General features: G+C 47.7%; 1 protein-coding gene across 1 annotated transcript in view; it reads left to right on the top strand.

The window, feature by feature from the left end:
- The window catches only part of ASB4 (ankyrin repeat and SOCS box containing 4), a 279,612-nt gene extending 267,565 nt beyond the window's left edge, over positions 1-12,047 (top strand). The window contains exon 5 of the mRNA XM_069648554.1: positions 9,576-12,047. Within this exon, the coding sequence (XP_069504655.1) occupies positions 9,576-9,764 (189 nt within the window). The 3' untranslated portion in view covers positions 9,765-12,047. The remainder of the gene's footprint in view (positions 1-9,575) is intronic.
- The last annotated feature ends 708 nt before the right edge of the window (positions 12,048-12,755 follow it).

The raw sequence follows: 12,755 nt of genomic DNA, 5'->3' as shown, positions 1-12,755 counted from the left end.
CAGACTGACCAGACCTCCAGAACCCATTCAGGTGAATGGAGAACCCGAATTTGAAGTTAAAAACATTTTGGACTCCAAGATCATCAAATCAAAACTATTCTACCTAATCGACTGGAAAGGCTACGGACCCCAGGAAAGATCCTGGGAACCCTATGACCACGTCCATGCTCCTCGTCTAGTCAGGAAATTCCACCGAACCTTTCCCGATAAACCAAAACCCCCGGGGAGGACAAGTTTGGGATGGGCCTTGAGGGGGGGTGCTGTCATGAGCGCTACTCCCGAGGAGCCAAGACTGGCCCAGCGTCCCCGGAAGCAGGCTCATCATCCACACCCCCGGTTCCAGCAGACCCCTACAGGGGCCCTTTGGACCATGTCCTGGCGCCTCTGGCGCCAGGCTCATAAGGAACCACAGTCCCGGCGCCATGGGCGCCGGGCTCATATTCTTAAAGTGTGCAGTAGTGATTGGGTGGACTTACCTGTGGCAGACCATGCTGCATACTCACCTAGAACAATCCAAGCTGGGTGAAGTCCCAGCCACTGGCTGGGAGGGACCAATCCTCTGTTACAGGAACTCTTTTCTTACCTGGGTGAGGCTGGAGGAAGAATACGCACATCAAAGCACTTCTCCACTATTTAAACCACGCCCGATAGAATTCACGTGCTTCGCGTTATTCTGCAACAGCAGCAGGACGCTCACCGAGTCGGCTCCTGCATTCCAGGTTCAGACACACCCTCAGCTGTTCGAGCAGCAACCTGTGGATGAAGAAAAGGCACAGGAACATCTACCCACCAGAATTCAGCCACAAACAAGAGTCCAGTCTCCGACAACCTGCAAATAAAGACATAAGGTTAGAAAACGGGCAACACACTCGCAGCTGCGCTCGCTTACCTTATCCATCCTTGATCACACCGGAGTTCACCGCGGCCTTCGCTTTGGCAGCATCCCAGCACCTGGAAGACAAAAGACATTGTTAGTGGTGTCCGAGCCGAAGGGTTCGCAACTCAGTTATACTTACGCGCTTCTTCACGCACAGCAGCGGCAGCATCGCCCTCAGCATTTCGGCACCTGAAAGGAAGGAAAAGACATTGGGCCTCATTACGACCCAGGCGGTAAGTTACCGCCTGGGCCGTGACTTTACCACCATGGCGTAAACTACGTTTACGCCATGGTGGTTGGCGGACTTACCGCCCCATTTCGAGGTTGGCGGGGGCGGTAAGTCCCCAATCCCCATTTACCCTTCCCCATTCCCATTTTTGCCCCATAGGGCATAATGGGAGTGGGGAAGGCGTTAATTACGCCACCGTAAATTACGGTGGCGTAATTAACTCCATGGTCCCTTAGCGCCATGGATTTTAACACCTGCTCAAAGCAGGTGTTAAAAGCGCCATGGCGCTAAGGGACCTCGTAATTGGCGGTAAGGGGTCGGCGCAGCTAACGCTGGCGTAAACCCCTTACCGCCAGGGTCGTAATGAGGCCCATTATCAGAGGCGCCCATTTGGAAACGGCCACAATTCAGTTATACTTACGTGCCACCGCACGAGCAACAGCGGCGGCATCGCCCACAGCATCTCGGCACCTGAAAGACAGAAAAGGACATTATAAAAGGGTGCTCCTTCAGAAGCAGCCTCAGATCTTCTATACTCACAAGCCTCTTCTTGCACAGCAGTGGTGGTGTCGCCAACAGCTCCTCGGCACCTGAAGGACACTGAGCCTAAACACTGAAATCATCCAGTGACGTAACTGGATTCCACGCGCCCCTGCACCAGAAGCAGGATGGAGAGCTCGGCTTTACTAACCAAAGGTGAGAGTTCGTGGAGACCAGTCGAGAACCAAGAAGTGGGAAAGGCAGAAGATTGGTGGGAGAACTTATCCAACCCGCTTGTAATTACCCCTTTTTCTTCCACCTGCAGAAAACTCACCTTACAAGCCAGACAGTCAATATTCGGAGGACCTGCCCAGAGCGTCTTCCGAGTTCTACGCCTCATCATAGTCATAGAAGCAACTGTAGCAGTCCAGTTTGGGTCAGCGCCTCCGTGGGAATCAGGTGAGCGTTACAACAACCCCCAGTCTGTCTTTTTCCCCTTAATCGTTACTGTTTTTAAGTCTATTGAATCCGTTCCTTCCGCTTCTTCTTTACAAATTGCTCCCCTTTGTGCTGATGTTGTGGCTACTTCTGCATCCCTGCGTACATATTTCCTTACCCCACTCTCCCCTTTCATATCTCTTCTTTCCCCTTCCCTCTTCTCCACTATCTCACCACCTATTTCCTCTCTTTTCTTTTTCAATTCCTCCATCACCTCACTACTCACCTTCCTTCTCTAATATCCTTTCTTCCTCTCTCCTCCTTTCCCATCTCTCTCTCTCCCTTTCTAATATGCTTTCTGATACTTTACCTTCCTCGTATTTCTTGGTGGTTTCTGATAGTATTTTCTCCTTCCATATTTCCATTTCCTTTTCTTTCTCTTCTTCCTCTCTTTTCCTGTCACGCTGTGCTGCTCGATTATCGCCTTCATCCTTTCAGCTTCCCGCTTCCGTTCTTCAGTTCGTTCCCTCATTTTTTCTAACTCATCCTTACTTTCCTTCTTTTCCCTCCTTCTCTCTCATTCCTCCCTCTCAATATGTTTGATCAGAGCATTTTGCTCATTCCTTAATTCTGCCAATCGTTCCTCCAGCATCTCCTCCTCTGCTCGCAACAGCTCCCCTTCTTTCCTTTTATCTTCCTCCCCTCTTATTTCACTGCTACCCTCGTTGTCCTGGTTCACTCTCCGTACTACCTCCTTTTCTTCTCCCGTTAGTGTCCCTCGCAATTTTAACAGCACCTGCGCTGCTACCCACTCGTCATGTCCTATGGTTGGTATTGGTTCTTCACTATTCTTCCCTTCGTTTGCGTGCATCTTCGTATAAGTTGGGCCTACCGTGCTTGTCACCCCCCCCCCCCTGTGTAGCTACCTGTAGCTGTATATGGTGGTGGGCTGTACGCGGGGTTCGAATACCCCTCAGCCGCCGTTAGTTGTTGCCTTACCGCTTCTCGTAGTTCCGTCACAGGATATAACCCCCCTTCTTCCTTCTTCACTACTTTCGCTAAAGGCATGTCGTCGGTCCTTTCCTTTTTTATTTCTATTTCATTTGCGATGCTAAGCTTTTCCTCCCCCTCTCGGCCTCTTCCCACGCACTGTGCGCTGTCAACCTCCTTTTCCCCATTTCCCTCTTCCTCCTTAATCTTCTTCCCCTCCTTCGTTTCTCCACAGTGAACATCCCGGTTGGTCCTGATCGGGACCCCTGGAACATCCTCCATAAGTTAAACACCTCCACGTGATGCGCCAACTTCTTCCCCTTGTATGTGTTATGTATATGCGTCAATAGTGAGTGTTGGACATACGGGTCGAAACTGCCGTTAGGCGGCCAGGGTGTCGTCATTTTGTTGTCCGTCCCTTGTGTCCATTCTATGCTGTATTTGATCAGTTTTTCCCGATGGGGTGATAGTGTTTTACATATATGCTGCAGTGGGGTAGTGAGGGTATTCCCCCACCCTCCCGATCCTACCCCGTATGACATGGTTCCACTGTGTTGTTAGCTCCCTTCAGTATAGTTGTCGTTACCTGGACCCGTAGTTTGGGGACTTGCGACCGTCCGCTAAAAGAAACAAGTCAAATATGACAATTGCAGATATGTTACCTGGCCCCGTAGTTTGGGGACTTACGACCGTCCGCTAAAAGGAAAAACGTCAAATATAACAATTACAAATATGCTGTCTTTTCCTGTATTTGTTTTTTGTCCTTAATACCGTTACGGCCCCCTGCGGCCACGGCGCACGAAGCCCCCTGCGGCTGCGTGCCCTGTGTGATGTGCTTATACAGCCGTCCCACTTTTTCTCCTCCCCTCCTCCTCCAACCTCACTCGGCGTGGCCGGCGTTCTCCGTGCACGGTCACTTCCCCCTCTCCACCTGTCCCGTATTTGGGGTGGCCGACAACCTCCGTGCTCACCCCCTGTCCTCTATTCGCTTCCCCATCACCCTTCAACAATGCTGTGTGGTCAAGGTATCCTATGAAAGCCCTACGGGTGACGTTACCAACCTCTTCCAAAAACTACCAGTAAGATCTTTTACACTTCAGAAAGCTCGCAATAAGTTTTGCTGTTTGTCCCCGTTAACCGCACAGCTGTCCTCTTGTTACGCCTGGAACAAGGTAACCAACAATATAATCGGACTGCGCACGCTGCGTCGCCTCACGTCTGATACACCCCTCAACAGGAGGGCTTAATCAGCCAATTATCTTCCGTACTAGGCAACCAGTTAGCTACCTCCTACAGGAAAACGTCATCTATCTATCGAGTTTCACTGCTCAATCAATAGGGATCCTCATCTACTCATTGATCAATAACCGCCAATTCGTAGGAAGTCACACACACACACACCCCTTACAGGTGGCCACGACCTAGGCCAATCAGTGTCTACGAGCAACCGCATGTGATGTTTTCTTGCTCCACCCACCCTTCTCGGTGACGTGGCGGCGGACGGCTCTCGCGCCTGTCATGCTACCATTCACTTCACCGTCAACACTAATTGATCAAATCTTCGCCGCACACCTTAGTAACACCTCCCACCGCCCTTATTGCACTCCTCCCCCCTCCCTCACAATCTCACATTGCTTGTTGGGTGTGACATACTCACCAAGTTCTCTTGATGCGGGGCCGCTCGACTGCGTGCACCCCTCCAAGCGGCTCACCACCTCCCCTCGTCTGGACCACGTCTGGACACTCGCCAACCGCGGGCGGGATACTTCTCAACCGGCTCCCGAGGGCCAATGTCCGGATTGCGCTGTCCGGTCTTCTCGCAGTTCCGCGATGGTCCTGCAGTCCTCAAAAAGGGGGCAGCGGCAGAGGGGGCCACGCCGCCGGGCCTCCTCGCAAAGAGAGGCCTTGGAAAAATAAAAAGGTAGATCGTAAACAGATCTCAGCAGTGCCTCCAACTTGTCGGGGTGATTATGCCGGGGTCGGCTGAGCCGTCTGCGGACCTCCGGGCTGGGAGGCCCCAACTCCTCCCGTGTTCCCCAAAAATGAGTATGAGACACACACAAGAAGCAAGGCGGTTCTGCTGTTTATTAAAACAACGGCAGGGATGGGTCTAGGATCGTACGCGGCCGTCCAGACTCTCAAAATTCGTGGGGCTCGCAGGCCCTTTTTGCCTCAGTATGACGCGCTACTTGCGTCACCTGGGAAAGTTAGCGAAAAACCTATTGCCACTCCGGATTGGTTCCTCGAGTGGTAGGGTTAGTATAGCATACATATAGAGAGCAATATTAGTGGTTGAGGGTGAGTCAGGTGGTATACTTGGGTTGTCCCTTCTATTAGATAGTTGAAAATTGTTACACGAAGACCCCTGATGATTGGCTAATGTTAGTGGCGTCAGTGATTACTGCCCCATGTTCTGATTGGTCCACCCGCGAGCCCCCCAGTCTGGGACCAACGTTGTTCCCAGCTTGCGGTGTACCTGTCACTAGCAACAATGTGTAACTATGTGTTCGTGCAGACAATGTGCGGATTTGCTTATAGGCTGGAGAGCAGACCATTCCCATCGCTGTAGGTGTCCATTGGGTCATTTCATTGTTGCAGCCTGTGTCCAAGACGTGGGACCCAGGCGACTTCTCCCTCGTGGGTCTGGCACCTTGTCAGGTTGGCTTGGTCACGTGTGGAGAGACCATGGCTGGGGCAGAATTCTGCACATTTAAAGTTGTATTTTTGCTTCTGTGTGCTTGGCTTTGCTTACAGGTGTGACCTTGGCTCCGGCTGGTAGCATACGAGTTGCAACATCGCCCCCTTGGCTGTGAGCTCTCGCTGGGCTCGTTCTGCGTGATCAGCACTTGTACTCTCGCTCATTCAGTGTTCATGGCGGTTCTTACTTGCGGCCTGGTTCATGGGTGGGGTTGTGTAATGCACGGCACCTGTGTTGCGGTGTGACATGGCTTCATAGGCAGTATTACGTCTTCGTTATATTCTCATCACGATGCGAGGGGTGGGAGAAGCGTCAGCAAGCGTTTACGCGAGTGCTTTATGCGTCTTGCGTTTCTGCATTACGAAAAAACCTATGTGAAAAATGATAAAGATGCGCATCAGTGGGTGTATCCGTCACCTACGTCATAGCACTGAATATATTCTTCGTGTGGGTTGGTGGGTGAGTGACCAGTGTGCATGGTGGCACGTGTTTTCTTGGCAGTTGGCTAGGTCGTCATGGCATCTCTAACGATGTGGGTGCTTGTTGTTGAGGTCTTAGTCGAGTTCATCCATGCCGCAGGTGTCGGCTTGAGTAGGGCAGGCTGGTGGGCATATCCTTATGTTCTTGAACCAGGGTATTTGGTCGTCTGGTAGATAGACAAATTCATCTTGTGGTGGGTGTCTGGGCCGCGATCCTCTAGGCCATGGTCGCGAGGAGATTGGGGGGAGCTTTTTCTCCCATTCTCCCACTTCATATGCATCCATGCCTCTGTTCTCCATCGATTTTAGTAATATCTGTGCTGGAAGATCTCAGCATTTTCTGTACAGTGTCATCACTTCACATGATTTTTTTTCCATTCTGATGGTTATCCTCCCGTTTGTTTTATAGGAAACAACTTATATCCCAGTCAGCGTTCATTCCATTCGGCTGCATAGAGTTGAGTTTTTCTATCCAGAAAGTTTCCTTTTGTAGCACAATTTTGTTGAGGTTCCCACCCCTTCTCGATGTTTTCACTTGTTCCAGAATGATAAATCTTATCTGGGCGATATTATGTCTCTCTTTTTCGAAATGTTGTGTCACTGGAGATTTTATAGCACCTGTCCTTATATTTGACTTGTGTTCAGATCATCTTTTTTTCACCTTTCTAGTTGTCATTCCTACATAATATATTCCACAAGGACATCTTATTCCATATATTACATTTTTAGAGTCACATATCATTATCTTCCCATAAAGAAGGACGGCACTATCACTTCCAGGAGATGCCAACCACTGTCATACAAACCTATCCGCGGACCCCTGTGCACCACCACATCTGCAGAGCGTAATGGCCCCTCAGAAAGCTAAATGCAATTGGACCCACTCCAGTCAAACCTTACCCATCTGGGAATCAACACCCAAAGCCACCATCGCAGGCCCCTCTATCAGCCAACAACATTAAGCCCTGTTTCATGTTAACCCTGTGTCAAGCTCTATCTATCTGGTAATCAACACACAGAGCCACTACTGCAGAGCCTCATAGCACTTATGTTTCTAACATTACGGTAGTGGCATATCATGTCACCTATCGGGTACACAAGGCGGTATATGCTCAAGTCAGGCAACCCTGGCCTACCTAGGAATTAGGCCAAGAACTGTTCTGAATTGTACTTATTCTTGAATAACCTAAATAAAGAGTTTAAAAAAAAGGAAAAAAAAGAACTCCCGCACCCGAGCCGCTGTCGAAACCATGCTTGGTTGGACTCTCCTGAGAATCATGCAGTAACCACAAACATGTCAGGAATTTACCCAGCCACCCACCCACCATAAACTATGTCCAGAGACCTGGAAAATGGGCCCTCTGACACCTACAACAGAGCCTCTGGAATAGGACCATCCAACCGGGTAAACACAAACTGCACCAGCCAAGGAATCTCTCTTGGAGATCCACTACTGGGAACCACCAGGACAGACAAAGCCACCTCATCGGGTTCCAGAAAGTAATCAGGAACAGGGGCCTCCTACCAAAAAGCACAGAGACTCCTACCAATATGCCCATTCTCCACTTTACACCAACAAACAATAGAGCGCAGCTACACACCTTGATCAATTTCGGCCAAGCTGCACACATACCTATGAGCACCACAACAGTCTATTAGAGCACAGTTATACACATTGAATAAATTGGCCTAACTGCACACATAATGTCTTACACAGGCCCAAAGGCAGCCAGAATACAGACTCAGAGGCCAATTACCTTGGTGCACACATTTGACTGATTTCTCACAACCACTGCACCACACCTAGCATTAGAATGCAGCCACCTCGATGCAAACAGCACTGGCTGCACACATACCGAGTGCACCAAGCACTATATGCTACCCTACTCTCTCCACTGACCTGGACTATGGGCCCCAAAGGGCGTTCAACCCACAGCCCTTTGAGATCATACCAATGGTATATGAGGCGCTATACAAACGTACAATAATGTAACATAGCATAACTTTCATTCTTGGTCTGAAGATTTGCAGCTCCATATGCCAATGTCATAAAAGTGAAGCCTGTAAAAAAAAAAATGGAGAACCCTGAGGGAACTCACCCGGAATCAAATAACTTTACAAACTACAGCTATTTATGATTTGTAAAATATAAAAGGGAAGTCTGCCATTTAGGGAAGAAGCACCCTTGTAATGGCAGCTGCCTTATTCTTGCATTGTTCCCCCTGTCGGTTGCCTGCAATTGCCCCCCTTTCCTGTCCATCTGATCCTAGTCACAGTCCCCACTGCTGAGCCATGCTTGGCTATTTTAGAGCAACTCATGGTGAACCTTGCAAATTGCAAGATCATGCCCCTGAGATTATTAATCTTCTGCTTCATCTTCGAGGGTTGTGATTGCAAACTGTGGTTGATTCTCCCTAAGTTTATACAACTGTGCTTTGGCGGCTCACTGTCTGGGTTCTTACACCTAGGTTGGGTGTGGGGTAGAGGCCATGGGGGATCCTCTGTGTACCACCTTTTGGGTTAGCATTACATTGCAGGATGAAGTTACACGGTCCATCTCACCCAACTTCCTGACCTCCAACTTGAGGCTTCATCACATCACCTAAACACTAGAGTGGATTAAGTGTCTTCTTCAGCATTTATAAACTTCATTGGCTGCAAACTCTTTGCTTTAGACAGTGTTTGGGAAAGCTGGGCTGAGTGTAGCATTGTTTGCCATTTGGTGCAGTGCCTGATTGATGTGACTGTCTTTCATTGCAGGTTGGTGAAAGAGATTTTTGGATGTGACAGTTCTGAGTTTGCCCAGCAAGTATTGAGCATACTGGTGTGTTCATTTCCCTGTTGGATCTCTGAATTTCTGCTATAGTGGTAATGTTTCTAACGCACAGATGAACGTTGTGGTGAGTGGTTAGTGGTTGTGAGTTACCCCACGGGCTCATGCGTCACAGTTAGACAAGTTTTTAAAATCTAGGACTGGTAAAATTCATTTTTTTCCCTGTGTCTGCAGCAGTTGAGAAAGCAGAAGGTGCAGTAATCGTCAGGTGTCTCTGACGATTAGGTTAATGGAATTCCATCGCTAGCAGTGTATTGGGTGGCGTTTAGGAGGGGCTTATATACATTTGACAGTCCTTCTCCGCATTGTCCGATTCTTTGTTCTGGCCATGATGGAGCCGGTCTCCTTTGTGAACAATAAAGAACATGATTTACCACTACAGGCGCATCACAGCCCTACAATGTCTGCCCATTAAAGCTGCAGGCAATCGCGAACATCAAAAACCAGCATTTCATTTATTAAATTAATTAATCTGTGTCTAAAAAGACAACCGACCGTAGTGCACGTTTCCTTTAATAATTTGATCTTCCATGTCCTTCCATGTCTTGCAGGTACACTGGGATTTCTATGAGTCCCTCTTCGCTGCGTGCAGCAACACTCCGCGGACACTCATGCATCTGGCCAGATGCGCTGTTCGATCAGCTTTGTGGAAGAGATGCCACCAAGTGATTCCTCAACTTTGTTTGCCACCGGCTATTAAACGGTATCTCCTTTTGGAACCCGAGGGAATCATCTACTGAGCTCAACCAGGCCCTCTTGCGCTTCTGCAAAGAGATACATTTCAAAATGTAGCACTCAATGTTGTCTGTGCGACTTGACCAATTGGAGGCTTTACGACTTACTATAACAATTCTTATGTGCACTGATGGCATATGGGCCATTTCTGGTGGACCCTTAATCAAAGTGAATACTCTCTAGGACAGTAAAGCAGTTATTTTATTGCTGATACCCGAGGATCTCATGACACAAAGGAGATCATGCATACACATATGTTTGGAACTTTAATCATGTCTATTTCGTGGCTGCAAGCAAATATTTGTATCGACTGCGACTCCAATTACTTTTCGATCATTTAAAGAAGTTTATAACAAAATGTTGCTTTGACTCACACATCTGAGAAATCGCTATCTTGTACCTATTGACATGATTTACAGGTATTAGAATTCAATCATACAATGTTCCCAGTGGAGTGAAACATGGAACCGATGCTCACTGCACTCAGTCTTTACAGTCATTAAAAAGACCGGAACTTTTCATTGTCAAGCATAATAAGGAACCTCAACCCATTTATCAAAGCTATAGCCAATATATTCTGGTGCTTGAGGGAACATTCACCGCCCTGCCAAGCGAGTGAGGGCTAAAATGACCGAGAATTCTCATGAAACCAAAAATCGGGTTCAAAGCACAGTTGTCCAGTTGAAAGAAAGACTCAAGAGGGACTTCTGTAATTTGCAGAGCTGCTGGGTTTGCCATTGCAGGCCGACCTCAAATCTTCTCTCTGAAGTAGTGGGTCGTTATTGTATATATAATTGTTTATGGGCAGCGTTCATCTAAAGGCCTGAAATCCACTGACGGGGTTTAGGCTGACATGAGAGTGAAGCTTGAGTTATCTAGCAGGAAAGGCGTACATTGAGCTGGAATACATTGAGTGGTTGATAGCCACCCCATCTATAACAGCATGTTCTTTATGGGCACCTGATCCATTTTGCCACCCGTAAACTGCCTCTCTGAGCCTGCAGGGCAGGGTTTGAAGAGGTGGAGTGGGTAATCTAAGGGAACACATACAACATCTGGAGATTAATCCTTGGTTTCCTGCCACATTGTCCCCTCTCCCTCATGTGCCTTCCCTCCACCAAACTTCGAAATCCCAAAATGCGCGGTATCATACCACACTCCCTCAACTCCCTCATGTCCCTCCTTATCCATCCCTCCTCTCCAGATGTGGCCCTGACAGCAGAGAAATACCTGGCCTACTGTCCTCTGCCTACTTCCCCTTAGATTCCACGCCATTATCCTTCCGTTTACCGTAACAGACCCCCATCTAAAGGGATAAGTACAATACTCAATTACAGCCAGTGACAGGCATACAGCTAACTGTCGCGCTACTCTCAGTATTGACGGGGCTGGTCTGTTGCTTTGCGAGGCCCATAGCTCCTGGCCTGTCACAGGGAAGTGTACCGCTTAGCAGGTGACCAGTCGGCATCACTGGAATGGGTAGGACCACGTGGTCTTTTTTGCTTCCCTCAAGTCATTGCAGATCTGCAGAGGTAGAGGATGCCCCTATCTGATGTTGTACCAGTGGAATTTATCATCTGATGAGCAACATATTGGCTAATGCCTTCCAATAGTAGCCGTTCACAACCACACAAATCAATACAGCAAAGAAAAGAGTCATCAAAAAACCGGATTCAAAAAAGAAAGAATGTACCTGGACTACCAGAATGCCAAAAGAAGTTTGTTTGTATCAAATAGCCCTACAAAATCAGGCTCTTCTGGATTATCATCTGTGGTTCGGAATTAACTAAATGAGTTGCACCCACTTTGTTGAGCTCCTTCAACAATAGCAAATTCACCTTTTATAGATATTTCTGATATTTGCATGTAAGTGTGGGAAAGACATTTTGGAACATGCTAAAAAGGGATTTGCATGAAAATCTGAATTGATGTCCAACTGAATATTCTTGCTCTGTAAATATTAATGTTTACCTTTTCTGGCTTCCACGACTGCAGACCCAATTTGAATTGAAACTATTCATAAAATGGCTGTGTATTTCATGAAGTGTTACCGATACTTAAAGACACCTCCCATGTGTACTGTCTAGTTGATCCCTGCCTCATTCTGCACAAGCAGTTTCTTTTTTTTTCTATACCTCAAAGCCTACCTTGTTGCAGCTGCTGCCTCAACTGTACAATTGAATGATGTGTTTCTTATTTACATACTATGGCTTGAAAGACTTGTTTTGCTTGATCATTTCCATTATGTCCAGGCAAAGTGTATGTCAAATGTTCAATACATGAATACAAAATGAATGACGTTTTATGGTATATATAACTTGCTATTCGTCTTATAGGGATGTGACCCATAAAATGTTAGCTATTTCTCTGTAATAATGTTTTGCTGGAATTATTAATCCAGGACAGAATTGGTGGAATTTTACTCATTTTACTTCTTCGACAGCCACTGACTTCCAACTGAACAAATCCTAATAACATGGGATTTCTACAAGACCAGGAAAGATCCTGATTACGTCTGGTTTGCACTTCGTGAACCCACTCAGTGTTAAATTCCGGAAACTAAAGGTGCATATCTGAACCCAAGCCACGCAGCCAGAGCGCCGTGGGGAAGGCCAGCAGAGCGGATGCTGGCTGTGGGATAGTGATGTAGGACTGGGGCAATAGTGTGATGCTTGCTATCCCTCAGATGGGACTATATTAGTGGCATAACTGGTGGGGGGTGCCTGGAGTTTCAGGGTGGAGAGTTGTGGGGTCAGTGACCCTCCTGGCTTCTGGTTGCCATTATTCTCCCATCACCTTACATTGCCAGTCCATGGAATACCTTCAGAGTAAAATACAATACCAAAATGCTGCTGGAAAATCTGAGAGGGGCAGGGTTTTATCTCTGCTGCTTAGTTTTTCTCTGGACTCAGGATAACAACGTTCCCCTCTTTCCAGTGCAGAATTCAATATGGTATGTTTAATGTGCGATTTACTAATACACACTTAAGAGTACC

The sequence above is a fragment of the Ambystoma mexicanum genome, chromosome 2q, assembly GCF_040938575.1.
Source record: "Ambystoma mexicanum isolate Mex_15411 chromosome 2q, UKY_AmexF1_1, whole genome shotgun sequence".
Lineage (NCBI taxonomy): Eukaryota > Metazoa > Chordata > Amphibia > Caudata > Ambystomatidae > Ambystoma > Ambystoma mexicanum.
Note: the sequence above shows the minus strand (reverse complement) of the source record. Positions and strands in the feature narration are given on the sequence as shown.